Here is a 26,291-nt window from a genome sequence, read left to right as displayed (position 1 = left end):
ATCATGTTGATTGGACCTAGTGAGCAAGAAGTAGCAACTACCAGATTTACTGGTAAGGCATTTGCGTGTCAGAGGATGGGAGATAAATCCAACACAAACACCGGGGCCTTCCACCTCAGTGAAATTTCTTGGTGTCCAGTGGTGTGGGGCATGTGGACATATCCCTTCTAAGGTGAAGGATAAGTTGCTGTATCTGGCCCCTCCTATGACCAAAAAAGAGGCACAATGCCTAGTTGGTCTCTTTGGATTTTGGCAACAACATATTCCTCATTTGGGTATGCTACTCCAGCCCATTTATCAAGTGACCAGAAAAGCTGCTAATTTTGAGTGGGGACCTGAACAAAAGGAGGCTCTGCGACAGGTCCAGGCTGCTGTACAAGCTGCTCTGCCACTTGGGCCATGTTCTAGTTTGTTAGCTGCTGGAATGCAATATACCAGAAACAGAATGGCTTTTAAAAAGGGAAATTTAATAAATTGCTAGTTTACAGTTCTAAGGCTGGGGAAATGTCCAATTAAAACAACTCTATAGAAATGTCCAATCTAAGGAATCCAGGTAAAGATACCTTGGTTCAAGAAGGCCGATGACATTCAGGGTTTTTCTCTCATCTGGAAAGGCACATGGCGAACACAGTCACAGTTTCTCTCTTGGCTGGAAGGGCACATGGCGAGCAAGGCATCATCTGCTACTTTCTCTCCTGGCTTCCTGTTTCAAGAAGCACCCCGGGAGGCGTTTTTCTTCATCTCCAAAGGTCACTGGCTTGTGGGCTCTCTGCTCTCATGGCTATGTTGTTCTTCTCTGCCGTCTCTGACTCTCCATTCTCCAAAATGTCTCCTCTCTTATAGGACTCCAATAAACCAATCAAGACCCACCCAAATGGGTGGAAACATGTCGCCGCCTAATCCAATTTAATAAGCACTCTTGACTAAATCACATCATCCAGGGAGATGATCTGAGTACAGTTTCAAACATACAGTATTGAATAGGGATTATTCTACCTTCATGAAATGGGATTTTGATTAAAACATGGCTTTTCTAGGGGGCATACATCCTTTTAAACCAGCACAGGCCATATGATCCAGCAGATCCAATGGTGCTGGAAGTGTCAGTGGCAAATAGAGATGCTATCTGAAGATTTTGGCAGGCCCCTATAGGAGAATCACAACGCAGACCCTTAGGATTTTGGAGCAAAGCCTTACCATCTGCTGCAGATAACTACTCTCCTTTTGAGAAACAGCTTTTAGCCTGCTACTGGGCCTTAGTAGAGACTGAATGCTTAGCCATGGGCCACCAAGTTACCATAAGACCTGAGTTGCTTATCATGAGCTGGGTGTTGTCTGACCCACCAAGTCATAAAATTGGGTGGGCACAGCAGCATTCTATTGTAAAATGGAAATGGTATATGCAAGATAGAGCCAGAGCAGGTCCTGAAGGCACAAGTTACATGTGGAAGTGGCCCAAATGCCCGTGGTCTCCACTCCTGCCATATTACCTTCTCTTTCCCAGATCAGAGCTATGGTCTCATCAGAGTTCCTTACAGTGAATTGAGGAAGAGAAAACTCGGCCCTGGTTTACAGATGGTTCAGCACGATATGCAGGTACTACCCGAAAGTGGACAGCAGGAACACTACAACCCCTTTCTGGGGTGTCCTTGAAGGACAGTGGTGAGGAGAAATCCTCCCAGTGGGCAGAACTTCAAGCAGTGCACCTGGTTGTTCATTTTGCTTGGAAGGAGAACTGGTCAGAGGTGCGTTTGTATGCTGACTTGTGGGCTGTTGCTAATGGTTTGGCTGGATGGTCAGGGACTTGGAAAGACCATAATTGGAAAATTGGTAACAAAGAGGTCTGGGGAAAAGTTTGTGGATAGACATTTCTGAGTGGGCTAAAAACATGAACACATTTGTGTCCCATGTGAATGCACATCAGAGGGTGACTGCAGCAGAGGAAGGTTTTAATAATCAAGTGGATAAGATGACCTGTTCCATGGATACCAGTCAGTCTCTTTCCCCAGTAACTCCTGTCACTGCCCAATGGGCTCATGAACAAAATGATCATGGTGGTAGGGATGGAAGTTATGCAGGGGCTCAGGCACATGGACTTCCACTCACCAAGGCTGACTTGGCTACAGCCACTGCTGAGTGCCCAATCTGTCAGCAGCAGAGACCCACACTCAGCCCCCGATATGGCACCATTCCCTGAGGTGACCAGCCAGGTACATGGTGGCAGGTTGATTATATTGGACGACTCCCTTCATGGAATGGGCAGCGATTTGTTCTAACTGGAATAGATACATAGTCTGGATATGGGTTTGCTTTCCCTGCACACAATGCTTCTGCCAAAACTACCATCTGTGGGCTTACATCATGGCATTCCACACAGCATTGCTCCTGATGAAGGAACACACTTCACAGCAAATGAAATGCAGGAATAGACACATGCTCATGGAATTCTCTGGTCTTACCATGTTCCCCATCATCCAGAAGCAGCTGGGTTGATAGAACTGTGGGATGGCCTTTTGAAAACTCAATTACGGTGCCAACTAGGTGGCAATACCTTAAAGGGTAGGGGTAACGTTCCCCAGGAAGCTGTATATGCTCTGAATCAGCATCCACTGTATGATGCTGTTTCTCCCATAGCCAGGATCCATGGGTCCAGGAACAAAAGGGGTGGAAATGGGAGTGGCATCACTCACTATTACCTCTAGTGACCCACTAGGAAAATTTTTGCTTCCTGTCCCTGTGACCCTGAGCTCTGCTGGTCTTCAGGTTTTAGTTTCAAAAGGGGGAGTACTTCCACCAGGAGAAACAACAATGATTCCATTGAACTGGAATCTAAGACTGCCTCCTGATCACTTTGGGCTACTAATGCCCCTGGATCAACAAGCCAAGAAGGGGATTACATTATTGTCCGGGATGATTGACCTTGACTATCAGGGGGAAATAGGACTGCAACTACACAATGGAGCTAAAGAAGAGTTTTCTTGATATATAGGAGATCCCCTAGGGCGTCTTTTAGTACCACCATGCCCTGTGATTAAAATCAATGGAAAACTGCAACAGCCCAATCCAGGCAGGACTACCAATGGCTCTGAAACTTCAGGAATGAAGGTTTGGGTCACCCCACCAGGCAGAGAACCACAGCCAGCTCAAGTGCTTGCGGAGGGTAAAGGGAACATGGAATGGGTAGTGGAAGAAGGTAGTGATAAATATGAACTTCAACCATGTGATCAGTTACAGAAATGAAGACTGTAATGCTGTTTTGTTCATGTTATACTATTTAAATTGTAAGATATCAAGTTTAAGAATGAGTATTACCCAAGGATTTGTACCCTATTCTGGAGAGATTTAATGTGTTTCCAGTTATATGCAGGACAGTTGAATATTGTTAGGTGAAAGGAAAAAATGTGTGCTTTATTGTTTTTTAGTTAGAAATTAGGTATGGTTTAAGGTGGCATGTATAGCTGCCAAGTTGACAAGGGGTGGACTGTCGTGGTCAGGTTCATGTGTCAGCTTGGCCAAGTGGTGGTACCTGTTTGCCTGGTTGGGCAAGTGCTGGCCTGTCTGTTGCAATGAGGACATTTCATATAATTAAATCATGATCGTGTCAGCTGCATCCACAGCTGATTCCATTTGTAATCAAGGGGAGTGTCTTCTGCAATGAGTGATGCTTAATCTAATCACTGGAAGCCTTTTAAGGAGGATTCAGAAGAGACAGGCTCTCTTCCTGCTTCGGCTAGCGAGCCTCTCCTGTGGAGTTTGTCCAGACCCTCCATCGGAATTGTCAGCTTCACAGCCTGCCCTGTGGATTTTTGACTCTGCGTTCCCTTGGTCACATGAGACACTTTTTAACTTTTATATTTGTGAGTGTTCCCTGTTGATTCTGTTTCTCTAGAGAACCCTAACAAATACAGATATGTAATTTGCGATTATTTTCTCAATACTACGTCATCTTTCACTCTCTTAACATGTCTTTTGCAGAACAAAAGTTTTATGTTTTTATAATATTTGATGTATGCATTTTTTTTTAATATATCTTGTTTTTGGTATTGTATCTAAAAGCTTATTACAAATCCACAATCATACAGACAAAAAAAAAAAAAAAGATTTGCAGTTTCCACCTAATGTCCAGTGGAGTCATTTGAGAGAAGCAGGTGAGCCAAATTGCTGAAGAATCCTCATGGGCAGCTTAAGCTCACACTTGTCTTTTGTTGGCTGTTAGGGTGAATTTTAAGTGGCAACGGTTCTACAAAATTGCTGACTCTGCTTCTCTAGGGTTTTTTTTTTTTTAAACTTGTCTTTACTGTCTTTCTGTTCTTGTTTTTGTTTATGATTCATTCTACCTGATACATTTCCCCCCATTGGTGGCTGCAGTGATTAGGAATTTGGCTTTATACCCTGACATCTGGTAAACTATTTAAATGGATTGACTAATGGTTTATAGAAATCTATTCTTTCTTAGGTCGGATGAACAGAAAATCTGGTTTGTTAGTCTTTTTAGTTTTTGCCTTTTTGTCTATTTATGAACTCAAGTCAGTTTATGACCTCTGTGCCTACTGGGAAGGAGAACAACTCCTTAATATCTGGTCCTGAAAGTTTTTGTGTTTCTGTGTTTACATTTAACCAGTGGTGGAAGTTGTAGAACTGAAGATATTTGCTTCTTCTGCATCTATGTATCTATGTGTCTTTGTGGTTGTAATTGAGAAAGTACTTCACCTTTTGTTGTGAAACTGTAGAAATGCTTTACAAGCTTTGGAGAGTGTTTTAGTTTGCTAGCTACCAGAATGTGATATACCAGAAATGGAACAGGAATTTATTGTTCTAGTTTGCTAGCTGCCAGAATGCAATATACCAGAAATGGAATGGCTTTTAAAGAGGGGAGTTTAATAAGTTGCTTGTTTACAGTTCTAAGGTCGAGAAAATGTCCCAATCAAAACAAGTCTATAGACTTGGCAAACATGGTGAACTCTGCTAGCTTCATGGAGATATATACACATTTATATAAATCAAATATTCCTAAATTCCCAGAAAATAAGGAAATTTAGTACCTAATCCTTTAATTGAACAAAAAAGCTTTTAAATCCTTCTTTCAGTAGTTATTAGTACAGAAAGAATCCATGTTCAAATAATTAAGGCAAATATTTGGCAAGTGAGACTATTTTAATTTTTGGTTATAAAAAACAACTTGGCTATATCTCTTCTCAGTGTTAAGTATAACCAGGTATACAATTTATTTTACCTAGGTTTGTTTCCTTATGGAGAGTATAGTTCATTTTAACTTCTTTAATGCGTATGAATTTACTGATGAAATAAGCTAAAATTACTTAATGTTTAAGATAATGAAAAATGTATACTTGTTCAACAAAACAATCATTCTGACTTTTTTTCTCCAGACCTCCCTCTCTTGTCTTTTTTGTTTAGCTGACAGAACTGCTTTTTTAAAAAAAAAAATTTTTTTTATTGTATAGTATAACATATATTCAAAGCAAAGAAAAAAGCAATAGGTTTCAAAGCACTCTTCAAAAAGTGGTTACAGGATAGATCCCAGAGTTTGTCATGGGCTACCATAGGATCCTTGTATTTTTCCTTCTAGCTTCTCCACCATATAGGAGGCTAGAGACCTTAAATACTTTTTTAACATTACAGTCGACTTTTTTTCCTTCTTTTTTTGTGATCAATAATATATACACAAAAAAAAGCCATAAATTTCCAAACAGCACCACAGTTAGTTGTAGAATATATTTCAGACTTTGACATGTGTTACAATTTCACAATTTTAGGTTTTTACTTCTAGCTGCTCTAAAATACTGGAAACTAAAAGAGATATAAATTTAATGATTCAGCATTCATATTCATTTGTTAAGTCCTATCTTCTATGTATAATTCCACCAACACCTTTGCTCTTCCCATACCTCTCATTGGGGTTGTTTGGGCTATGGCAATTCTAAATTTTTGGTATTGGAAGGGTCTGTCGCTAATATGGGATAGGGAGATGGAACTATATGATGTTCCGGAGAGGCTAGGCTGCTAGGTTTCAGGACTTATCTGGACCAGGGATCCATCTGGAGGTTGTAGGTTTCTGACGAGTTACTTTAGTGCCTAGAACCCTTGTGGAATCTTATAAATTGCCCTAGGTGTTCTTTAGGACTGGCTGGAATGGTCCCAGTTGGGGGTTGGCAGGTTACCATAGGTAGCAAGATCTACCTAAAGCTTGTGTAAGAGCAACCTACAGAGTAGCCTCTCAACTCTATTTGAACTCTCTTTGCCACTGATACTTTATTAATTATGCTTCTTTACCCCCTTTTGGTCAGGATGTAATTATTGATCCCACAGTACTAGGTCTGGATTCATCTCCCATGTCGCCAGGTAGACTTTCACCCCTGGATGTCATGTCCCAGGTAGGGGGAAGGGCAATGATTTCACTTACACATTCTGACTTTCTATTTATGTTGCAGTTATGCTTCATAGCGAATCAACAAACTAATTCGTGATCTCAGGTAATTTCAAACTTTGTACTAATATAAATTGGGCTTATAAATGTGTTCATTTTCCTACTTTTAAGAAGGTACAAAATGATTGTGCTGGCTGTAGAAAGCTGTGCTCTAGGTAATTAGGAGCTTTGTCTAAAATACTTGAATGCTACAGTTCTCAATTATTCACCTCCTCTTAGAAGAACGGTTAGACACCCAATGCCAGTTTCCACTGACAGCACGACGCCATTAGAGCGAGCGAGAGGAAAAAACCTTGCAAGGCGATGATGCACAACTATACAAGTTGTAATTATAATAAATTTTAGCTAGTCTCGGAGACCTCGCCCCAACAAAGATGAGCGCATACGCCCCCTCACCCCTTGCCTCCGGCCCACCGCCACTTCCTGCCACCCCGCCCCTTCCTGTTCGTTGACATCTCCTTCCGGCCAGCCCGTTTTCACCCAGCTTGGTCACTGCTCCCTCCTCCGGAGTCCACGTCATTGTTCTCGCTTCCCGGTAACTAAGGCGACTTCCCAGCAAGGCAGGCGGACATCATTTTTGATTAGGGCAAAGCTCCGCAGGAGAGATGCCTGTGCCCAGGGAACGGTCCGGCAGACCCCGGGGCTTTTTTGAAGAAGAGGTTGGGGATGAACGTGGGGAAACGTGTGTTCAAAGAACGGTGGTTTTGAAGCGCTAGGCGCTACAGACTTGCCCTTTTCCAACATGGAGGTACGACTTCTCTGAATGCCTTGTTTCCGCTAGTCCGCCAGACAGGCGCTCTTTGATTGGCCAGCAGACGCCACTGTGGCCTGACGCCCAGCAGTGCTGACCAATCGGTTGAGAGGTGAGCTGGACTTGGTGGTCGGTGCTGGAGCAGAGCTCTTCCAGTTGTGGGTCCGGACTGCTGGGACCAGGTGAGCAGGTGGGAATCCCGCTGTGAGGCTCGGAGGGCGCGGGCGTGAGTGTCTGCAGGGGCGAGGTGGGCAGCTCCTGCCTGGGGTGGGGCCTCTTGCGGGCGGACAGGGGATCAGGAGGGAGATGGTGACCCTCGGGTCTGCTCTGAGGCGTCTGGGTCAAGCCGGGAGTCGGGCGGTCAGACTTCTGGCTCCGAATCTCTCAGAACCGCGGGGTGCGCCTAGCTGGAAGGGGTCAGACCCCATTTTATAGTTGAGGAACTCGAGACTCAGGTGAAATGACCTGTGCTTCGTAACAGCTGGAACTACAATTTAGGTCTTTTAATCCTTCAAGAATTAAAACTTAGTTAAACTTGACTGCACATTGTTACTGTGTTCTGAAAACTTCTGACTTGGTGGTTCAGAATTTTTTGGGGGGATAGTCCTACAGGGTCTTTCCAAACCTTTCCTCATTCATTCATCAATTCATTCATTCACCTATTAACCTTTTCACATACCCACCCCCTCTGAGAATTTGATACATGCTGAGGACCTGACTCAAGGAAGAAAATATGCATTTCCTCATGCATATATTTTTGCATCCAATTTCAAATAATTAATTGACCCTCAAGTTCCTGTGGGTTATGTGACCAAGGTTAAGAATCTACACTCTAGGAGTGGATAGGGGAGACAGAGGGTACAGGTTTTAATATGTTTGGGGACATTGGAAAGAACCAGTACCTTATGATAAAGAACAGCGTTTAAACATGGGTAAATAGTCATTTAATGAAGCCTGCTGAGATTTATCCTGAGAATTGTGATAGTAGAACTTGCTCTCAGTCCCACTTCAGTTATCCCTTTGCCACCCAGAAGCAGCAGAAGTGTCTTTTATTTGCACAGTGCTTCAGTTTCCTGCTTTTACCAGAAACAGCAGATGCTTCAGTTGGAGCAAACATTTGGAATTTTTGTGGTCTGGGTTGTGAGTATTAGAGTAATTCATTCATTTGCTTTTCTAACCATGTAACTGTCGCTTTGGTCCAAAATATTTACAGTATGGTACTCTTCAAAATAACACGGAAACAAGTTATTCAACATTATGTGAAGTGGGTAGTGGAGGCCATTTTAATATCATAGAATTTTTTTTTTTATATGGGCAGGCACTGGGAATCGAACCCGGGTCCTTGGGCATGGCAGGCAAGCACTCTTACCTGCTGAGCCACCATGGCCCGCCCAATATCATAGATTTTTAACTTGTCTTTTTCCCACTTTTCTTTAGGGGTTTGTTCACTTGACCTCTAATGACCGAAGTGTGCGTAAGTCTGGATTTTAGGATGTGAGCAGGATGTTTAAAACACTGAATGGAGTTGGATATAACCATGTTTGAAAAGCCTAGTCTGACCGAAGCCTTTCAAGGCATAAGCATAAGCACCCATGGTGAGGAAAGAGGTCTTGATGAGACTAAGCATAATCTTTCCCTTGTCATTTTGGTGACCCCAAGTAGAAATACTTTAGCTCCAGTGCAGGTAGCTGTTCCCATAATAAACTGGATTTAGAGATCAATATCAAGTTCTTTTCTCCACAGTTAACAAAGAAGGGGAAAGGGCACAAAAGACAAGATTACATGGAATATAAAATTTAACACTGTTTCAATCTTAATAGAACTAGGAGGGAGGGGAGTCAGAAGGAAGATACCTGGGTGCTGAAAAGGAGTTTGAGACTTGTTCTTGAGTGAGGCACTGAAATGGCCTCAGTGACTGAGATGATTTTTCAGTCTAGTTATTATTCAACCACATGCATTTACGAGATGATCATATAATTGGAAACCTCTCTTCCCTTTTAAATGCTGAAGAGAAGGGTGAGAAAAGAGTAGTATTCAAAGATAACTGTGAAGTGAATTGGCTTTGGGGATTAGAGGGAAAGGAGATGTCATCCTACAGTGACTTCCAGACTAAAAGTTTAAGAAACACTGTGTTAGATGATCATCTTCTGTTTTGAAATTGAGTTGAGAATTTCATGTACAACTAAAGCTTATGTTCAATTCCTTTTTAGACCATGGCGACATATCAGGAGTTTATTCAGCAGAATGAAGATCAGGACGGTGTTCGCTTTAGTTGGAATGTATGGCCTTCTAGTCGTCTCGAGGCTACAAGAATGGTGGTTCCCCTGGCTTGTCTCCTGACTCCTTTAAAAGAACGACCAGACCTGCCTCCTGTGCAGTATGAACCTGTGCTTTGCAGCAGGCCAACTTGTAAAGCCGTTCTCAATCCACTCTGGTATAAATTATTTTAAAAACCAATTACAAATGGTGACTATGATAAATTAACATTTGTATGTGGTTCTCATAAAAGTCGATTGATTGTGCCAGGTCATCAATTTTCAATGATTAATAGATGGGGCATGTCTCAGGTGATGAATGTTTGTAGAAATCTACCTGATCTAACACTCTAGATGAAGTTAGAATCTTATGGGAATGAGGTGGAGGTAGAGGGAAAGGATTTGGAATTCACTTTATTTGCTCGTTTTCAGTTTGATCTTGGTATAATCCATATCTGGATTTTGTTGGCACCTTTTGAAGCATTTTCCCAAGAAAAATTCAAACGCTTTAGACCAGTTTTTCCATCTTTACCTGATATGGGGATGCTGTGGCAGGAGGAAGTAGACAGAAGAAATTTTAACTCTTAAGGATTTTATTGTTAATTATTGCAAGTTTTCTGCACATGAGATTGTGACATATTTCTTTTTTTTAATTTTTTATTAATTAAAAAACAATTACAGGAAAGAAACACAAACATTCTTAGTATATGCTCATTCTGTTCTACATATATAATCAGTAATTCACAATATCATCACATAGTTGCATATTCCTCATCATGATCATTTCTTAGAACATTTACATCAATTCAGAAAAAGAAATAAAAGGACAACAGAAAAATAAAACGAAAACAGAAAAAAAACCAAAATTTTACATACCATACCCCTTAGCCCTCCCATTCATTGATCACTAGCATTTCAAGTGAAATTTATTTTAACATTTGTTCCCCCTATTATTTATTTTTATTCCATATGTTCTACTCCTCTGTTGACTAGGTAGATAAAAGGAGCATCAGACACAAGGTTTTCACAATCACACAGTCACATTGTGAAAGCTGTATCATTATACAATCATCAAGAAACATGGCTACTGGAACACAGCTCTACATTTTCAGGCAGTTCCCTCCAGCCTCTCCACTACATCTTGAATAACAAGATGGTACCTACTTAATGCATAAGAATAACCTCCAGGATAACCTCTCGACTCTTAGGAATCTCTCAGCCAATGATGTGACATATTTCTTTTGATGGGGAGATTATTTGAAAATTTTTTAAACAGATGAAGAGTGTTAGATACTTTTTAAAAATAAAATTTCCACATAAGGAAACATTTTTTTTTTTTACTTCATTCCCTTGCCTTTATTTAATGTACCCATACATAAGAATGCTGCTGCTCTCTCTTTTAAATAATAGCCATTGTTTGTTAATATCCTTAATGTAGTAAGGGGATTAAAAAAATGTAACCAAAGCATTATCTCGAACCAATTCTAGGAAGTGTTTCAACCCAGAGGCAAACCTGTCCAAATTTTCTTCAGGTAGGCCATGAGAGTTAAAAGTCTAGGAAATTTTTCCATTATGTGAAATGTCCTTTTTGTATTGAAATTTAGTTTCACATATCTGAGCAATAAAGGTGTTAGAAAAATCGTGAAGACTATGTTAAGATAATAGGGCAAAAAGAAATAACCTATAATTTATATTAACCAGGAAATTTAAAAAGTTATCTAGGAAGTTGGAAAGAGAAAAAAGGATTTTCTGATTCTCCATTGAAGGTATTTGAAGGAATCTTTTTTGGTGTACTTAAGAGCCAGAAGGAGAATGCTCTATGTGCAGTGAATGTTTTGCTTCCTTTATCTGTTTGCACAGACACGAACATTTATTTATGTGATTTACTGAACTTAAGATTCACATTTGAATGCTTTCTACTTTGAAAATAAATGTGGTATCTTTCTCACAGTCAGGTTGATTATCGAGCAAAACTTTGGGCCTGTAATTTCTGTTTCCAGAGAAATCAGGTATGTGAAATATTTTTAAAATTTTTTATTCATTTCATTGTATTATACTATGAAAAAGAATTAACTGAGGTTGAATTTGTGTCTGTTGTGGGAGTCAATTTCTGCTGAGCATAAGGTGATAGCTTTTGTTAAACATGATATTAAAAGTTCTAATAGTTGTCATTTTTCTTTTGTAAGATGACTTAGTTTCGTTATTTGAGTTCTTGTCATTTACTATGGAACAAACACAATTCCCCCCCCTTTTTTTTTTTTGCACGGGCAGGCACCGAGAATTGAACCTGGGTCTCTGGCGTGGCAAGCGAGAACTCTGCCACTCTGCCACCATTGCCTGCCCCACAGTTCCCTTTTACAAGTTCTCTGTAGATAATCTGTTTCTCTAAGAAAAGATCTATTGTTCATATTTTACTTCAGTTTTTTCTAATTGGACAGTAGTCTAATTTAAATTTTCTAATCTAACTTTCATGGTGTAGGTATCAGTGTTGAACTTCTTTTTCAAATTTTGAAATAGTTAACTATGATTAGCTCATAAATGGTGAGACTTCTCTTTAAAATTAAATGTCCTTATGGTGGAAATGGTCTAAAACTGGATTGTAGTGATCACTGCATAACTGTAAATTTACTAAAAATCATTGAATTTTACACTTCAAACAGGTGAATTTTATAGTATGCACATCATACCTCAGTAACGCTGTCAGAAAAAAATTAATTGTGCCCAACACAATGTACAATTCCAGGAGAGCTCAAGCTATTAATCACATTTACTTATCCATATATTTGATCATAAGTATAATTAATCTTATTCTCAGAATTTCAGTTCAATAATGAAGTAAACAATGTAGAGTTGATGACTACAGATTTGGAAGCTGTAAATAGATTCCATTCAGGTTTATCTCTGAGAAATTCAGAAGTACATCCAGTTCTTAAAACATTCATACAGCCTATTACATTCAGAACTGAATTCTGTGTTTAATGTAATTCATGATCAAAATTCTAAGGCAGCATGCATCTATGTGATGATGTTAAGAATTACTGATTGCATATGTAGAATGGTATGATTTCTAAATGTTGGGTTAATTTCTTTTTTTTCCGTTAATTAAAAAAAAAAAAAGAGAAGGGGTAATTGGAGCTGAAGGGATACAGACTGCAACAGGACTGGATATAAAAACTCAGAAATGGACAGCACAATACTACCTAATTGTAATGCAATTATGTTAAAACATTGAATGAAGCTGCATGTGAGGTATAGGTTTTTTTTTCTCTATTATCGTTTTAATTCTTATTCTGTTGTCTTTTTATTTCTTTTTCTAAATCGATGCAAATGTACTAAGAAATGATGAATATGCAACTATGTGATGATATTAAGAATTACTGATTGTACATGTAGAATGGAATGATTTCTAAATATTTTGTTAATTTTTTTAATTAATAAAAAAAAAAATGAGGGTGAGATTAAGACATTCCCAGGTAAACAAAAGCTGAGGAACTTCATCACTCCCAGTGCAGCCTTACAAGAGATGCTAAAAATATTTCTGCAGGTTGAAAGGAAAGGACAATAGACAATAAATCAAAGTTGCAAGAAGAAATAAAGATCTCTGTTGAGTTTAATGATATGAATAAATATAAAAAAAAAAAAAAGCAAGTAAACAAACAAAAAAACTCCTTCGACTGCAGTGCCCTTCCAGCTACCACCCATTTCACTTTACAGCAAAACTCCTCCAAAAAGTTGTCTATACTCCCTTCACCACTGATGATAATTTTCCAGGCCCACTTGTGTCAATTTACGTTGTTTGATTCTGTGCAGCAAAACTGACTCTGATGAACCCATGCAGAAAAGGAGTTTTTTTTCGGTGGACATTGGATAGAATACAGAAAGGAAGAGAAAGCCAGAGAAATAAGGCTCAGGAAAGGACAGGCCCATACATCACTCCACTCAGGATTTATATCCCAGGTGGTTCAATTTACTTTTTTTTAATAGTTTAATGAATTATTATAGGGTGAAAATCTTTGTAACCACTACAAGGAACAAGAAATAAAATTTTGCCAGCCATCCCCCCAAAAAAAAGTTCTAAGGCAGGGTACATGTTGGTTAAGAGGAGAGACTTTGTAGCCAGATTGCTTGGACTTGCTTCTCAGATCCACTACCAGTGTAACTTTGGTCGTCATCTCCCGTGCCTCAGTTTCCTTGACTTTAAAATTAAGATACTAGGACTAAGCCTGCCTTATAATATTTGAGTTAGTGAATGTAAGGCACTTAGAACAGTGCTTGGCACAGAAGTGCTAAATGAGTATTTGATATCAGTACAGCTATTTTATAAAGATTATATAAAGCAAACAAAAAATAAAAAACAGAAAAAAGAACAAATGAAAAATACAAATCAAAAAGAAAACACAAATTTTAAATGAAGCAAAAAAAAAAAAAAGGTTACCTGATAAATATCTGAGGTCTCCACCTGCTACTTTATAGATGTGATCTGGAAATCTGTGTGTCTTTAGTGGAAATAATTTTAGTGAGTCTCCCAGCTGAACTATGGGGCTATGAACCTCACTGAGTTGTAGAGCTAGGAGATAAGAGAGGCCTTTGAGGGACTAAAGTAATCTCAGCCCACCCTCCCCACTCCCCTTTCTGTGCATCTGAGTGACTGGATGGGAGAATATAGCCTCTCTGGGTTGCTGGGAGGTAGCTAATGTGTCTGGGCTTATCTGTATTTTTCTCCCACATCTTATAGTTCTTAATCAAGCCCCACTGCTGGGCAACTGCAGCCCATGAACAGCCATGGCCAGGATGGAGCTAGAGATTTTTTGCTGACTCTTGCTGGGGTCCTGGTGCCCCAGTAGCACTCCTCTCTCCTGGCCAGCCCCCTTAAAGCTGCCACTCAGCTCCTCAGCTGTGCTTTCAGTTGATCACTCTTCTGTGACCATTGGCTGGAGTGATTGATCACCTGCCGAATCTTGGTGAGATGCACCTAAACGCTTGCTGTAGTATAAAGCTATTTTACCTCTCTCTCTAATGTGTAGATTATTAAGTTTTAAAGCCAGTACACAGGCTATGACTTTAAAATGTTTCAAAGAGTTTTGTAAGCTTAAGAAAATGTTGGTGCCATTATGTTAAGTGGAAAAAACAGGTTGCAAAATTGCATTTATAGGATGACCTCAGCTGCGCTTAGAAAAAGTCTGGGAGGAGGGTGCACAGGTGGTTCAGTGTTAGAATGCTCACCTTCCATATGGCAGACCTGGATCCAATTCCCAGACCATGCACCCCCAAAAAGAAAAATAGTCTGGGAGGAAATATGCCAAGGTGTTGATGATAGCTGCCTCTGGGTAATGTGATTGTATTTGGTTGTTTTTTTTTCTTCTGATTGTGGTTTTTTTTTTCCCCCGGTACTTGCTAATTTTTCTACAATGAACATATATTATTTTATCAATAACAGCCATAATAATAAACCCAAATTAAAGCTTTTTACTCTTCCACATAGACTGTTGGTGAGGCAGGTAAAACCTCATCTTTACTTTGCAGGTTATGGATTAAAAAATAGTTTTTAATAATGCGGTTTTTAAAAAACATTTAAAAATTACAGCATGATATAAATGTGACAGTTTTATATTTTTATATGTTTTAAATAGTGGGTTTTTTCTATCTTAATATGTTATACATTTTGTGATTTCAGAATCAACATGTGGCCACCTAATCATTTTTATATATGAAAAAGAAAACAGTTTTATGTAAATGTCTTTCAGCCATGATAAAACATTGTTTGCTTCTTCTCTTCACAGTTTCCTCCAGCTTATACAGGCATATCTGAGGTGAATCAGCCTGCTGAACTGATGCCCCAGTTTTCTACAATTGAGTACGTGATACAGGTAACTTCAGTGTTGTACATTTAATGAACACTCTTAAATATTGAGTTTCTTTTGAAACACTGTTTTCCATGCGCTTGATCTTTCTGAAAGATAAGGGAAAGTGGTTCAAATCTGTGAGGGAGGCGGAATACTGAACATAAGGCTGTGGCACATGTGCACTTGCTGGCATTGTTTTTAGGCCCTGAGACAAAGCTATGGAAAAGGTGAAAAGGTTTAAATTCAAAACCTATTCTCTCATAGCCTTATCCATCTCAGTTGATGGTATGCCATCCTTATAGTTTGTTCAGTGTGAAAATCTTAGATTCATCTTTAACCTCTTTTTCTTACATCCTATATATAGTCCATTAGGAAATCCTGTTGGCTCTATATTAAAAATTTATGCAGAACCCAATCACCTCTCTCTTTCCCCACTGTTGCTATTTTGGGCTGGCCACCTTCTACCACTTATATTATTCTAAAAATCTCCTAACTGATTTTCTGATTTTAGCCATCATAACCCCTTATATTTTGTTATTAACCCAGCAGCCATATATCATATCACATGTCTTCAGAAACCCCCAATAGTAGAATGGCTTCCTTTTAACTCAGAGAAACAGTCTTTAAAGCCCCAAGTGAGCTGGCCCTATTACCAATACTAACCTCAGCTTCTCATCATGTCCTTGTTCAGTCAGATGCGGCACCTTAACTTTCCTCCAGTGTGCCAGGAATGCTCCTGCCTGAGGGCCTTTGCCACTAGGGCTGGAACTCTTTACCTGTCTATCTGCATGGCTTTCCCCCTCCTTCCTTCAGGCTTTGCTTAAATGTTACTCTCTCATCAAGACTGCCTTCTTGCAACTTGTCTTCAATCTATCTCTGCTCCTGGTATTCGTAATGCCCTTTATCCTAGTCTCTCTCTCTTTTTTTTAAATAAAACTTACACCTTCTAACGTACTATATGATTTACTTACTAGGTATGTTGTTTATAATCTGTTTCCCAATTCCAGAAAGTTAGTTCCTTGAGGCATGTAGGGATCTTTGTTCTTTTGTTCACTGATGTGTCCAAGGACCTGAGAAAAATTGTTGGATACAAATAACTTTTAGGTTTAATTTTTTTTAATAGAACCTGAGTTGTTCAGTGAGGTAAATAGGAGGTTTGTGTAAATGTCTTTATCTCCTGAGAGTGAAAAACAGCTGGTTGCATCTATTTGTATACTGATAATTATCCTGTTTTCTTTGCATAAAGCGTGGTCCTCAGGCCCCTCTGATCTTCCTCTATGTGGTTGACACATGCCTGGAGGAAGATGACCTTCAAGCCCTCAAGGAGTCCCTGCAGATGTCCCTGAGCCTCCTTCCTCCTGATGCACTTGTGGGCCTGGTCACATTCGGGAGGATGGTGCAGGTTCATGAACTCAGCTGTGAAGGGATCTCTAAAAGCTATGTCTTCCGAGGGACCAAGGATTTGACTGCAAAACAAATTCAGGTGTGTGTCTTGCTTGCACACAAATAGGAACAAGGGCATTTCTTAAAAAGTAAGTAGTGACTCACTTTTACTTCTCATGTTAAGAGATGAGTCTTTTTGTTTGTTTGTTTGCTTTTTAGGATATGCTGGGCCTTACCAAACCAGCTGTGCCTACGCAGCAAGCTAGACCTGCTCTATCCCAGGAGCACTCTTTGATTTCGAGCAGGTGAGACACAAATATGTGATATTGCACATTCTGTGATGGGCTTACGGGACAGTCCAGCAGAGTAAGTGAAGAAAAATACAAAACTTCTACTTCCTTATTTTTAGAGGAAAAAAAAAAGAATGAATAAGTCTTACCATATTTACTGTTTTGTCATGGCAAAATACATCAGAATATATGTATAATTTATAATGAAATTATACAACCACATATGGGGGTTTGCTCACAGTGTTTTTCCTGCTTGCATTTCTATCAAAAAGGTTTGAGATCACTACACTTAGTTATTCCCCTTGACACAATACCTGGCTGTTGTCCTTTTTGATCCTTAAGTAAAGGTGACAAAACTGAAAAGTGTTTCTTTTGGATGCCCTCAAACAAACTTAAGACCAGGCACTTGCTTTACTCATCCTATTGAGTGCCTGAGACTCCACTGGGTAGGAATAAAAGCCCACAGAAACTTAAGTGTATCACCTAAGATACTGGTTGAGAAACCAGAATGTTTCTGTATTTTTCCTAAGGTACCTGAGAAACACAGGTGGGATCCACAAACTGAATCTTTAGAATGATGAATTGTGCTCATAAATGAACCATACATGGACTAAATTCATAGTGTATAGGGTTTCTCTGTTGTTTAAACTTTAGTTGTACAGATTTGCTCCTCTGTAATTTGAATTTTTTATATGCTAAGAAATTGCTAAACATCCAGCTTTTAGTTATATTCCTTCGTAAAGTTACTTTGGATTATTTTGTGTTTGTAGTTAGAGATATCTTTGCAGGAAAAAAAATCACAATGTTTTCTCCTCCAAGTAATTATTTTGAAGAGCAGTAATATATCACCTCGTGCTGAAGACCTGAGTATTTTATTTAACATGGCTTGATGTGTCCATTCAAAATTGTGCAGATTTCTGCAACCCATTCACAAGATTGACATGAACCTGACTGATCTTCTTGGAGAGTTGCAAAGGGACCCATGGCCAGTAACTCAGGGAAAGAGACCTCTGCGATCCACTGGTGTGGCTTTGTCCATCGCCGTTGGCTTGTTGGAGGTAATTCCGAATTTACCAGGCCCTCTGAAATCATGCAAACTTGCAATTGGAAATTGTTGGTGTTTTGTTTGAAAACAAGTTGTGACTTAAGCCAATTCACTGAGTGAATTTATCAGAAAGTGCTTCAGTCTTTATTATTATGCACATTGAAGGAGCCCTTCATTGTCTTGAAAACACTAAAAGTTTTCATGAGGAACATAAGGGAATTTAAGGCAGTGGGAAATGCTGATAGTAAATTGACAAATGTGTACAGTAGGAGCAGGTTGGAAGAAGATGAATGGTGCTTTTGTGATACTGTCAGCACTAAAACAGCTAAGGAGACTTTGTAGTGTTTCTTTAGAAAAATTGGAACCACCCTTGGGGATGGTACTGTGTACTTCTAAAATTATGCCACTTGCTATTTTAGGGCACCTTTCCAAATACAGGAGCCAGGATCATGTTGTTTACTGGAGGTCCCCCTACCCAAGGACCCGGCATGGTGGTTGGAGATGAATTAAAGACTCCTATTCGTTCCTGGCATGATATTGAGAAAGATAATGCACGTTTCATGAAAAAGGCAATCAAGGTAGGTGCACTTGCGCCTGCTCCGGAGGGCCATGCCTGATTGGCAGAGGCTGTGCTTTGTGGCCAGCAGGAGGCCCCTGTTGGGATGACCTTCCAGGTTTTGGCTACTGTGAAATTATTGGCACTGCTCTTAGACCTGAGTTAGAGTGAACAGATCTAAAAACTGCTGAAAGCGTTTTGAGATTAAAACTGTATTTTTTTATTCAGATGCTTCAAGGAAAATTATTTACGTATTCCTGCATTTGATTACCTTCCTTTGGTATAGTAAGGCATGCCTAGCAATGAACACTTCTGTTTTCATAAAGATAGTTTTCCTCTCTTCCAGCACTATGAAATGCTTGCTAATCGAACGGCTGCAAACGGTCACTGCATTGATATTTATTCCTGTGCTCTTGATCAAACTGGACTTTTGGAGATGAAGTGTTGTACAAATCTTACTGGGTATGTTGACAGGGAACACCTGGGAAAAGGAAGCGTATTTACTTCAAGGAAGAAGTAAGTGAGGGAGCCACTTTATCGGGTGAGACAGACTTAGATAAGTTTTCAGATAGCTCCGGGCCATGGTTTCAGTGACTGAGGATGGTGCCTGGGACAGAAGCAGTGACTAGCAGGAGGTCCCACAAGTAACTTCATTTCTTCCATAGAGTTGTCAGACATCACAGAAACCAGGGCAGCAAAGAAAGAAAGCATGGGGTATCTGGACTTCAGCAAGACATTTGCTTGTGAGAAGTGAAAGAAATATGATCTGTATGGCAGAACAATTAGGAGAAACTTTACCTGGCTAAGTGGCTATACCTCATGACTAATACTGACTCCTCTTGTAGCCCAGAGAATGTTTACTGACTCATAGCCTAAGCCAGGATTGTATTCAGAGATCAAGGAGGAGAGCAGTGGTTCTCAAAGTGCTACTTTATAGGCTTCTAGGAACTCATTAGAAATGTCCATTCCCAGGCCTCACCCCAGACTTGAATGAGAAGCTTTGGGGATGCAGCCTAGCCATCAGTTTTAACAAACCTCCACATGACTCTGGCACACACTTAAGTGTCAGGACCCTGAAGTAGAGCACTAGTTTTCACGCCACACTTCACACTGGAATCACCTGGGGAACTTTCAAAAATACTCTAGCTTTGGGTTCTACCCCACAGAGACTCTGATTTAATTAGTATGAGGTATGGCCTGAGTGTTGGGAAGTTTTAAAAGCTCCCCTGGTGATTCTAATATGGAACAAATTTGAGAACCACTGATGTAAATTCTCGGTACTCAAACATGTGGCCAAGGGCCCACAGCATCAGTATCACCTGGAGCTATAGAACTGCAGCCTCTAGGGTCTCAGCCCAGACCTACTGAGTCAGACCTTGCATTTGGACAGGATCCCTGGTGATTTGTGTGCACATACATTTTGAGAAGTGCTGGTGTAGAGCAGAGGGGTAGGCCTGACAAGCACCCAGGTGATGCCAGTGGGCTTCAGTGGTTAGTGGGGAGGAAGGAGAAGGTAGAACCTAGGTCCCTTGTAGCTGTCCTGAAGAGCAGTAGCTGTTGAATTAGAGAGGTAGGGTCCCAAATAACACTGATTGATGCAGGCTGTACTAGTGAACTCCTCCCAGGGCCCTGCGAGAGTCCTTGACTTGGAGTATCCACAGAAAAGCTTTAGTGTATTTGTAAACTTCCCCAAGATTGTATGCCACATTTTATGTGTGTGTTTTCACTGTGTAGCCAGGCTATTGTTTTAATTAGATTTTTGATACTGAAAGACTTAGACTTTAAGTCAGTTTACCAATTGCACAAATATAGTATCAGGGAGAGGTATTAGTACTAACATTAAAAACAAACAAAAACTTAGAGGTTGTATTAATATCTCGAGGTGAGTCAACATTTTGGGATGGTTTCCAGAAAAACAGGGATTCTAGGCTGTGTTATTTTCAAAGTAGACAATAGTCTAGGTTCTAAGTCTTGTTGGTGCTAGTCACACCATATCCAGAATGTATTGCCTTCTATTCTGAGCATTTAAATTTAAAAGGGGCCTGTAGATAAATAGGAGATGTCCAAAGAGGAACAATTAGTGCATTGCAGGGTGCTTGAACTTATGTCATATAGAGAATGACTGAAGGAACTAAAAGATTAAACTGAAGACAGATGGGGCATGATGATTATTCAGCAAAGGACTGTTCTGTGGAGAAGGAATCTCATTTGTTCTGTATGGACCAAAGGATAGAACTAAAATCAGTGAGTAGAAGTTGCTGAGACACAGAATTTCACTTGTATAAAGGAAGATCTTTCTTGAAAATCAGAGCTGTCCAAACATGGATTGGATGGCTTCTGGAGGGAGTAAGCTCGCCGGTGTTGGAGGAGGTCATGCTCAATTTGGATGATAACCTGGTAGGTATGTGGTAGAGGGGATGTGTGAGTTAGGATTAAGTTTGTCTGGATATAACAGAAAACTCAAAATATTAGTGGCCTTAATGAAGTTACAAATTTAGTTCTCACTTTGGAGGTAGGGAGCCTAGGGCTGGAATGCTGAACTCATCACCATCAGAGGCTCAGGCTCCACTGTGCTATTCCACCAACCTTAACATGCTATGTGTAGCTTAAGATGCTTACTGGAGCCGTCGTCATTTTTCAGCATCAGGAAGGAGGAAGAGTTGAAGATGGATTTGCTCTTTCCCTTAAGGACACATCCTACAGATCATGAGGGCCATTTCCAACAGGCCAGAACATGGCCGCATATGCGAGCTAGGAAATAGTGCCTTTATTCCAATCATGGGCCCCATCATTAAGGAAAAGGGGGAAGTGGATATTTGGAGGAAAGTTCAGACTTTCTGAGACAACAAGAACAGATAGTCTTTCTTGGGTTCTTTCCCAGCCTGTTCAGTGAATGACAGCTGCATTTAATAGGCTTTAGCTGAGATTACTATTGATACATATTTGCATCAAGCTGTGTTTCTTGCCTTAAACCCAAATACATGAAATGCTGTAATTTTGATACTTTTCTCTAACTTCAATAAGTGGTGAATATCTATAATCATCAGTAAGAAGAAAGAATTCATGTATAGCCAAGGATTAAATTCTTTGAACAGTGAATTAACCTAAAAAGGATTTCTTGCAAGCCTGGGTATTTTCCTACACCAAGAACATGTGAAAGGAGTTGGAGATCCCTGCTCAATAGATAGCCCATTTAGACCAGTGAGTTTCTTGATTGAAGGATTCTTTACATTTTTTTTACTCTTTATTTTGAAAGAATTATAGCTTGATAGAAAGTTGCAAAAATAGTCTAGAGGTCCAGTATACTTTTTTAAATGCAGTTTTAAAAACAATTTATATTATTCACACATCATAGAAATCATCTGGAGTATACAATCACGGGCTCACAGTATCATCACGTAATTGTGTATACCTTCCCATGATCAAATTTAGAGCATTTTCATTACTCCAGAAAATAAACTGAAAGGAAACCCTAATCCTCCCATGCTCCTTATTTCCCCCAATTATTAACCCATAGTTTTGGTATGGTACATTTGTTACTGTTGATGAAAGAGTATTAAAATATTACTATCAACTCAGGTCCATAGTTTGCAGTGGGTACATTTTTTTCTCCATAAACCCCTCTGTTAACTCCTTGTAATAGGTTTGTACATTTGCACTATTTCATGAAAGAACTTTATTTGTACAGTTAATCACAGACATTGTCCACTGCAAAATTCACTGTGTTGTACATTCCCAGGTTTTAACCATCAGTTTTCCTTCTGGTGTCATACATGACCCTAAACTTCCCCTTTCTACTACATTTACACACCATTCAGTACTGTTTTCTCATGATAACCTGCTGCCATCAAGGTGCAATATACTCTTCATCAACATTCTCCCAGTGGTAACATCTTAACATAAATATAATACAATATTGAAACTAGGAAATTGGCAGTGATATAATACAATTAATTATAATACAGAGCTTACTTAGATTTCACCATTTTTTAGAGGCATCTCCTTTTTTTTTTATATGTGTATAGGTATAGTTCTGTGAAATTTCATCATCTCTGTAGATTTGTAGAACTACACTGTGATCAAAATACAGAACTGTTCTAAAATGGCAAATACTAATTGCATTTGCCATTTACCATTTAAGTTAGTGATTAGCAACTTGATAGATATGGTCCCTTTTTTCTTTCTTCTTTAAATTATTTTGTAAATATTGAGGGAGCATTGAATGCTCTTAAACATCTTGAACGTTCACTTATTTTCTGTTTTCATTCCTAGAGGTTACATGGTCATGGGAGATTCTTTCAACACTTCTCTCTTCAAGCAGACATTCCAAAGGATTTTTAGTAAAGATTTTAATGGAAATTTCCGAATGGCATTTGGTGCTACTTTGGAAGTAAAGGTATGCTAGATTTCGAGAACTTTAATGGGACAACTGTGTTTTTATTTATTCAGTAGTCAGACTTCTGGGCACCTCCACCTATTGGAAACAGGAATCTAGAAATATGAGGATCCCAACTAAATAGCTCTCATGAAGTGTATTTACCTTATCCCTTTGCATCTCAGGGAGAGTCTGTATATTTATTAATGTTATAAGCAGAAAGTGATCTGGTTTCCTGCATGCCCTGCTCTCTGCCCTGCTGTACAATGCAGAAGTTAGAAAGGATGTTGGGTGTTGGGAACCACACTGTGATTTGAGAACACGAGCAGCTGCCTGGTGTGTGGATGGCCATCCAGCTACAGGCATGGCTGCCACCACTTTCCACAGAACTGTGGATTATATTTGGTACATGCCTGAAGAACAGCCACAGAGCTCTGAAATAGTACTGTATTTTGTTGTGTTTTTTTTTCCCATGAAAGGACAGATAGCCCTATGCACTTACTCTAAATCATTGAGAACATGTTAAAAGGGTACATTAGAAATATTGCTGTAATATTACTTTGCGAATTGATAATTATTAAGGTTACTAATTTGAGAACTGGAGTTAATCATATAGATTCTATTGTTAGAGTTTAAGGAACAGTTTCAAATATTTGAGATTTGTTTTAAAAAAGATAAGACTTAGTTGAAATGAATTGAAATTTTCAAATTTATATATGCTGGCTTTGTCAAGTCGAAGTTCATGGAATAAATAGTTTTAAAGCAACACAAAATAGTATGTTCCCATATTAGAAATATGTAAATGTTTGAATGTATATGTGGGATTAGAAAATAATGAAACATTATTGGTAGAATTATCTTCTTTGGGTATGCTCATTTCCAAGCTTAAAAAAAATGGAAATTGGGGGAGCTGTGTGATGGTGGCTCAGCAAGTAGAATCCTTACCTGCCGTGCCAGAGACCCAGGTTCGATTCCTGGTGCCTGCCCATGTAGCAGGGGGTGGGGGGAAGTAGTGGAGGGAATGGGAGTTGGGGAAGTTGAAAATGCTGCATCATCTTTGTATATACTATAATTCATGTGGGATTTTCTCCAGATGGAACAATAATGCTGCTTTTATTTTTCCTTTAAGCTTTAGTTGTGGCCATCGTGGAAGCAGGTGCTTCTCACTGATATTCTAACTTTATACTTACATGTAACTCTGTTTTAGACTTCTCGGGAGCTAAAGATTGCAGGAGCCATTGGTCCATGTGTATCTCTGAATGTGAAAGGACCATGTGTGTCAGAAAATGTAAGGAAAACTCCTGCATCACCATTACCACCTGTGCCAAGAATTTACCCAGTTGGAAATGTGGGAGTATGATGGTCTTACACTGTGTCACCTGTTCGTGTGTGTCTGTGCTCAGGGAAGAATGGCTAATTTTTGCTGAAGACTATAGCTCTGAGAGCTGCCTGTCCATCTGTCTGAAGGTCAGAGAGGAGGAAACCAAGGCTTGTGGGTTAGGAATCTTACTCAGGTTCAGAGCTGACATGAAGAAGCCAGAGCCCAGGTTCTTCATTGATTCCATCACCCATGCTTGGGCCACAGTGCCAGTAAGCCACAAGGCGTCTTTGCCAGCAAAGAACCAACCTGTGTTTGTTGTCCTCAGAGGTGATACCGTTATCTCTCTTCTCAGCTAACAATGAGCATTTCGTGACAGAAACTTTTGATTTGGTCAGATCTGGTCAAATCTGTGTCATTTAAATAACACATTTTGAGTTATATGTGAATAAAATTTGGTATCACTAGAGAATGAGGTGCCTTTGCTGATCCTCCTTATGCTTTCTACCTTGGTTGTCAGGAGGCCTCTCCAGGTAGTTCTGGGCTGGGGTTCTCCCAGTTGTATCCTTTCCTCATTTGCATCATCCGTGAGAAGCAGTCTGAACAGATGTCAGAAGCATGAACTGTAGAGCTGGGTCCTTTTACTTGGTTGCCGGTTTTCCTGAGGGAGGGAGGCCTTCACTTCCTAGCAGATGTTAAATTCCTGCTGTATTTAGACAAGGTGATTACTCAAGAAGCCATCCATTCCACAATCTTGTTTAAGAAGTACTGATGAAACAGCAGCTGACCTGCACTCTCGCCACCTCTTAGAGCTGCTCCTGACTCAACTTAAGGGCCGTCCCTCTCTGCTTTTACCATTGCTTTCCTCAGATCGTTGTTCTGAGTACAGGCATGCAGGCCCCAAACATGACTTTGTACTTGGCTAACGGTGTGCCGTCTGGGAGGATTGCAGGATAATACAGACAGAATTTTGTTATTCTCTAATACAACATTCTATCACTTTCTAAGCACAGTATTCCACATTTGGATGAAGTATGCTAGAATGTGCAACACTCAGTGTCTCTACAATGTAGAATGCATGTTTCAGAGTCTGGTGATCTTCTTGGTGGTTGGTGGTTTTGTGTGTGTGTGTGTGTGTGTGTGTGTGTGTGTGTGTGTGCGCGTGTGCGTGTGTGTGTGTTTTTCCAAATGTAAATTATTCTAGAGTATCTGTTCTAGTTTGCTAGCTGCCAGAATGCAATATACTAGAAACAGAATGGCTTTTAAAAAGGGGAATTCAATAAGTTGCTAGTTCACAATTCTAAGGCCGAGAAAATGTCCCAATTAAAACAAGTCTATAGAAATGACCAATCAAAGGCATACAGGGAAAGTACCTTGATTCAAGAAGGCCGAGGAAGTTCAGGGTTTCTCTTTCAAGTGAGAAGGCACATGACGAACACAGAGTTGCTCTCTCATCTGGAAAGGCACATGGTGAACACGGTCAGGGTTCCTCTCTCATCTGGAAGTGCACATGGCTAACACGGCATCATTGGCTAGCTTCTCCTGGCTTCCTGTTTCATGAAACTCCCCGGGAGGCATGTTCCTTCTTCATTTCCAAAGGTTGCTGGCTGGTTCTCTCTGGTTCTCATGGCTATGTCGTTCTTCTCTGCTCTCTTTGAATCTCAGTTTTGTGTGTTTTTGGCACTTGTGACCTTTTATTCTAGGTATTGTGATTAAAACTGACACACTGATTCCCATTTTAGTGAACCTCCTATTTATCAATGGAAGCCATTCAACTAGTCAAAAAAAAGCAGCCGACATACTACTAAAAATACCTAGTTCTCCAGCTGAGAATTTATATGTAGCTGTTCTATAATGGAATTGGATTAAAAATCTTCTAGCCCACTCACTTATTGATTCTTGTTCTAATAATGATGAGAGAGATCAATAAAACTTTCAAGCTAAGTAGGTGATTATCATTCTTTTCTACTGTTTACTTCCTCTACTACCCTGACCTCTTTCAGTTGATTTCAGTATTGTGTTAAGGTATA

The 26,291-nt window shown here is 39.8% G+C and overlaps 1 protein-coding gene across 5 annotated transcripts in view; it reads left to right on the top strand.

Annotated features, from left to right (window-relative positions):
* The first annotated feature begins 6,919 nt into the window (after window positions 1–6,919).
* The window catches only part of SEC23B (SEC23 homolog B, COPII component), a 41,505-nt gene continuing 22,133 nt past the window's right edge, over window positions 6,920–26,291 (top strand). Inside the window, exons 1-12 of one of the 5 annotated variants that reach the window (XM_077114877.1) lie at window positions 6,920–7,378; window positions 8,634–8,791; window positions 9,407–9,630; window positions 11,403–11,460; window positions 15,232–15,318; window positions 16,541–16,777; window positions 16,897–16,982; window positions 17,881–18,025; window positions 18,432–18,590; window positions 18,915–19,030; window positions 22,841–22,964; window positions 24,151–24,231. In XM_077114877.1, coding sequence (XP_076970992.1) covers window positions 8,789–8,791; window positions 9,407–9,630; window positions 11,403–11,460; window positions 15,232–15,318; window positions 16,541–16,777; window positions 16,897–16,982; window positions 17,881–18,025; window positions 18,432–18,590; window positions 18,915–19,030; window positions 22,841–22,964; window positions 24,151–24,231 — 1,320 coding nt within the window. In that variant the 5' untranslated portion in view covers window positions 6,920–7,378; window positions 8,634–8,788. Of the gene's footprint in view, window positions 7,387–8,633; window positions 8,792–9,406; window positions 9,631–11,402; window positions 11,461–12,898; window positions 13,409–15,231; window positions 15,319–16,540; window positions 16,778–16,896; window positions 16,983–17,880; window positions 18,026–18,431; window positions 18,591–18,914; window positions 19,031–22,840; window positions 22,965–24,150; window positions 24,232–26,291 lie in introns of those variants that run through there. The other 4 variants (XM_077114881.1, XM_077114884.1, XM_077114882.1 and 1 more) reach the window with 4 other exon arrangements.

Source organism: Tamandua tetradactyla, chromosome 1 (genome assembly GCF_023851605.1).
Source record: "Tamandua tetradactyla isolate mTamTet1 chromosome 1, mTamTet1.pri, whole genome shotgun sequence".
Classification (NCBI taxonomy): domain Eukaryota; kingdom Metazoa; phylum Chordata; class Mammalia; order Pilosa; family Myrmecophagidae; genus Tamandua; species Tamandua tetradactyla.
This window is presented reverse-complemented; position numbering and strand designations above follow the sequence as displayed.